Source organism: Octopus bimaculoides, chromosome 19, assembly GCF_001194135.2.
Source record: "Octopus bimaculoides isolate UCB-OBI-ISO-001 chromosome 19, ASM119413v2, whole genome shotgun sequence".
NCBI lineage: Eukaryota > Metazoa > Mollusca > Cephalopoda > Octopoda > Octopodidae > Octopus > Octopus bimaculoides.
In genome coordinates, this window is record NC_068999.1 from 49,212,562 (window position 1) to 49,218,179 (window position 5,618).

The 5,618-nt window shown below is 36.7% G+C and overlaps 1 protein-coding gene across 1 annotated transcript in view; it reads left to right on the forward strand.

The window, feature by feature from the left end:
* Positions 1–5,618, forward strand: part of LOC106877384 (microtubule-associated protein futsch) — a 54,980-nt gene that overhangs the window by 34,586 nt on the left and 14,776 nt on the right. The window contains exons 11-13 of the mRNA XM_014926275.2: positions 994–1,007; positions 1,311–1,390; positions 2,613–2,661. Coding sequence (XP_014781761.1) covers positions 994–1,007; positions 1,311–1,390; positions 2,613–2,661 — 143 coding nt within the window. The remainder of the gene's footprint in view (positions 1–993; positions 1,008–1,310; positions 1,391–2,612; positions 2,662–5,618) is intronic.

Below are 5,618 nucleotides of genomic sequence, written 5' to 3' on the forward strand. Positions count from 1 at the left end.
GGGAATCAAGCTATTAAAGATTCTTGGGTGTGTGTGTGTGTGTGTGTGTAAGACCACAGGAACAGTTGTGTCAGCAAAAGAATGTTTGCCTCGACGGAAAGAGGCATTGATTGATGTTTTCAAATGAATCATTAGTGGACATGAGCTTAATGAATTCGTTAATTACTTGGCAATGTCACTGGTTTAAAAGAAAAGTTTTAAGTCTTTAAAGTTGTATTTGAAAATGAAAGAAAAGAAAAAAAAAACTAATGATAATCTTTTTGTCATTTTTGTTTTGAAAACTTCCAGTTGGATGTTTATTGATTTAAAAAAAAAAAAAATGTATTTTTATTCTTTTCACCTTCAGACATTGTTTCACAACTAGATTTGTATCTATTATTGTTCACACATATGTGCAGTATAGAGAAAATAGAGTGATGGGCCTTGCCCAGTGTTCAAAACAAAAGTAACGTTTTTTAATTTTTTTTTACTTACTTGACTGCTGCTAATGGTCCAGCGCTTTACTTTTACAATTATTGTTACTTCATACACATCTGATGGTCTATTTCCTCAGTCTTTGCCTTGTGAGTGGATTTAGCGGATGGAAACTGAAAGAAGCTTGTGTATCTGTGTGTGTTAGTGTGTACCCTTGTTTTTGACATATGATATTACAAACAAGCATCACCATCATATAAATGATGTTTCCAGTCTTCTGCAGAAAAACATATCTGGCTATGGGAAATATTACCTTACTCAAAAAATAGGTGAGGGTTGGCAACAGGAAGGGCGTCCAGCTGTAGAAATCATGCCTCAGCAAATTCCACCTTACTCGTGCAAGCATGTAAATGTGGACGTTAAATGATGATTATGATGACGATATCTACATGCACATGTACGCTTATTGGTTTTGAAGAAAGACAGCATGCTTTTCTCAGACACTAGGGATTTAATTTTCAATTGAAATCATCTCCCTTTGGTATTGGAAACTGGGATGTTGCTGTCTTTGTTGTTTAGTTCTCTCCCCTCAAGTCAGCTTTGATTGATCCAGACGCATGTTGAAAGGCATTCTTGCTGTTACCATCTTAGAACTTATGCAAACATAGTGTGTCTAAGACCACATTATCCAGTGTGTCCTTCCCTTCTTTTTCAAGACTTTTGGATGTGATTTTATTTTAGGGAGATCTGGCTGCTATTTCTACCCGACCTGGTGGTTGTGTAAGCTTAACTTTTACTCTCCACGCCTACCCTTCCTACATATGTTAAATGCATAAATTCCTTATGCTTGAATACAGTTCTTTTATATGTATTTTTTTCCTTTATTTTTTCCTTAGAAAATGTTATTAGAAAAACTGATGACTAATCTGCAAGAACTTGATCTCCAGTTAAAGAAAAGGGAAAGATTAATGAAGAGGTAAGTGATTATTGTTATTATGTTGTTGATATAGTTGTTTTGTTGTTTAACCCTAGGTCATGGAGGCGCAATGGCCCAGTGGTTAGGGCAGCGGACTCGCAGTCATAGGATCGCGATTTCGATTCCCAGACTGGGCGTTGTGAGTGCTTACTGAGCGAAAACACCTAAACCTCCATGAGGCTCCGGCAGGGGATGGTGGTGAACCCTGCTGTACTCTTTCACCACAACTTTCTCTCACTCTTAATTCCTGTTTAGGGTACACGTGTCTGTGGAGTGCTCAGCCACTTGCCCGTTAATTTCACGAGCAGGCTGTTCCGTTGATCGGATCAACTGGAACCCTCAACGTCGTAAGCGACGGAGTGCCAGCAACAACTAACCCTAGGCCAAGCGGTGGTAATGCCATTTGCCCTGTTAGTAAAACATCTGCTGATTTACATATTTGAATAATATGTGTTGGATAAAAGATCCCATGCTTGAGATACAAGGCAAGGGTTCATGGCAGCAGAAAGAGCATCATGCCTCAATAACATACTCATCTAACACATGCTAACATGGAAAAAACAAATGAATGGTTGTTGTTGCTGTTGTAGCAGCCAGCAGCAAAATGCTGGGCAAAATATGCTTAGCATGGTATTTCTTCTTACCACGCACCTACACCTGCACCTACTTTCTCAAGTTTCATATGAAAAAGAAAATGAGGGTGGAAATGGAAGGTGCTGCTTCCTAGCAAATTCATTGAAAGGTGGATGAGAGCAGTGAGCATGGACTGGAGCAGCAGGCTGCCTCAGAGCCTGCTCCTGTCGATAGGTGGACAATTGGGGGTGGGTGGAGATGGACGAGCACTTATCTTCAGTGGTCAGAGTTACCATGGTTTTGTGGGGCTTCCACAAGAAAACCCTTGAAGATCTGCCTTCTTTTAGGGAATTCCCTTAACCCTTTCTATTTCCCATTTTTACTATTTTTTTATGCTTCATTCTGTACTGTCCTTGATGTCTTTTGTCAACCATTGTGGTACATTATTACTAATATAATTGTGTGCTCACACACACATTGACATACATATGCACATACATACATACCTACATTCATATATACATATATACATGATATTTCTTGCATTGGTTTTCCCATAATGTAGGTTTCTCTTTTCTACTAAAATTTTGTATGTAGTGAAATTGACTTGATTTATTTATTTTTTTTCCATCATTTTTGTTCCTTGCAGAAAGGAAAGGCTGGCTTTTGTTGGTATTAGCTTGGATAATATTTTATCTGTAAGTACTGCACTATTTTCTCTTTTAAGGATCCACTAGTAAGTTTATTGCTGTCTAAACATATCATTTAATTGTCCTGTCTTTAGCATTCAATACCTGCTACTATGAAACTGCAGCATTTACTGTAACACACTTCAGGACATGATCTTGTGTCCTCTTTTGTGTGTGTGTGTTTGCCTGCTATTTTTTTCCACTGGTTGCTATTAAAAATAATCTCTGTAATGAAAACTTTTCAAAACTTATTGATTCTTCAGTCTCTGGTAACATTGTGGTATAACATTTTCACCTATATCTGTTGTCACCATTAATCATTCACATTGACGCGCACACATGTGTATGTACATGTATGTATCTGTGTGTGTGTTTATGAGTGTATGTATGTATATATATATATATATATATATATATATATATATATATATATAATTTTAATTATTAATAATAATATTGATAATAATGTTTATGTGTGTATATGTATGTTTGTGTGTGTGTATATGTATGTATGTATGTGTGTGTATATATGTATATATATGTGTATATGTATGTGTGTGTATATATATATATATATATATATATATACATATACATACACACATGTACATATGTATGTGTGTGTATATATATATATGTGTGTGTGTGTATATGTCTATGTATCATATATATATCAAATCATTGTCATCATTTTACATTTGTTTTCTGTGGGTTGTCACAATCCAAATCATCGCTTATTCGAGGTTAGTACTTACTCAGATGTGGTGGAGGCCCACTTGTTTCTTTCAAAACTACTGCAGATCCTCTGTCATTCAGGTTTCACTGCCATACAATGTCATTACTCCTATTCATTCTCTCCGAGACAGAGAGAGAGAGAGAGAGTTGGGGTGGTGGCAGAGAGAGAAAAAGAGAAAGGTTGGGGAGACACTTTATTGTTAATAAATGTAGCAGTTAGCTTTAGCAGTTAACACTAGTTAATGATAGTATAATGGCTTATTGGTTAAAACTTAGCTTGCCACTGTGTTATTCTGGTATTCGCTCTGTGCAGCCAAGCTTGCTGTACCAGATGTATTGCTATGCTTTTTCTATATAGTATCTTTTTTTTCATATATGAAAACAGCTGAAATAATTAGTGCAATGTGGTTTACTTTCAGAGTATAGTTTAAGGCCGGAAATGAACTCTTGGGTTTATGATACAGTTCTATCAATGAGCTGGTGTGTGTTGTTGTTTAATAACCCCGTGCTTCATGTTTCATTTGGGACCAGCCCTGAATTTATAGACTTATAATCAAAATTTACAGATTTATAATAATTTATAGACTTATAATCAAAGGTGTGCCAGATATGATCACCTTCATTTAAAATTACATCTCGTAATGTGTCCTTATACTTTTAAAGTGGTAGATGTAGTCTGAGGGAGGTTGGGCTGCATTTTCCAGACCGTCAAGCTAGCATATGTTTTTGTGTGTGTGTACAGAACATCAACCCCATCAGCTTTGTCATTTAATGTGTTTTTACTGTGTCAACATGGCTTAGGTGAGTCTGCTGTAAATTGTATCTTCACTTATTGTAACCCTTTGTCATTTCATGTATAAACCTTGGTGTTTTGAGATATATAATCACACACTGCCTCACTCTCTGTGTTCTCCTTAGCATTCTTGTGCTGCAAACTACTTCTGCTGTCAGTGCTCAGCACATACATACATACATGCATATATGCATGCATCCATCCATACATACAACACTAATATAAATACCAATAGCCATACCTTTGTACAAATAAATACATGCATACCCATTCACAAGCTGTATCTGTCTGTGGCTGTGTGGTAAGAAGCTTGCTTCCCAACCACATAGTCCCAGCTTCAGTGCTACTGTGTGGCACGTTGAGCAAGTGTCTTCTACTATAGCACTGGACTGACCAAAGCCTTGTGAGTGGATTTGGTATACAGGAACTGAAAAAAATCCCATTTTGTGTGTGTGTGAGAGAGAGTATGTATATATATTTCTAATGTATGTGTGTATGTGTCTCTTTGTTTTCATGTTGTGTGATAGTTGTAAAATAATCAAAATAACTTTGAGTCTCATTCGTTTTTGATATTCTGTGAGAACATGTCTAGACATGGGGAAATATCACCTTGTTTTGAAACAGGTGAAGGTTAGCAACAGGAAGGGCACCTGGCAGTGGAAAATCTGCCCCCAATACACTCCATCCAACCCATGCAAGATTCATTCAGTTTCTGCCTATCAGACTCACTAAACAAGGCATTAGTTACTCCAACTATAGTAAGAAGCTTTTGCTCAAGGTGCCATACTTCCTTTTTCGCTCCACTATTAGAATATTTTCCCTTCTTTCCTTGAACTATACCCTTTGGAACCCTTGCTTTTGAACTGAGTTATAACCAAGCTGGCCACGGGGCCATTTCAACTCAACAACATATTCTTTTTTTTAATATCTGTGTTGATTTTTTTTTTTTTTGCTCAATAATAGGAAGTGTCTATACAACCTGACACAGAAAGTTTTAACCTGCTGCTGTTAACTCTAATGATTTGTGTGTATGTGTGTATATATATATATATATGTGTGTGTGTATATATATATGTGTGTCCGTGTGGTGTGTATATTTCAGTGACTGACAGGCAGGGCTGGACTGGCCTAGTTTAAAGGCTCTCCCTTACCTCCCTTACATTATTGTTTGGATGTGAGTAAGCTATGTAACCTCCTTTATTTTATTTTACTTTGGTTATTTGTGTGTGTGTGTGTGTGTACGTGTGTGTACGTGTTTGTGGAACAAATTAGTGACTGGCGCATACTATATATTTATTACTACTGCTGTTGTTATTGCTGTTGCCAGTACAATTGAGATTGTTCCACCACTACCACCACCACCACCACCACAATAACATCGAGGAGGTTTTGTTTTATATCCCGCTTTTATTCGTTTAATAAAAAAAAAAAAAAAAAA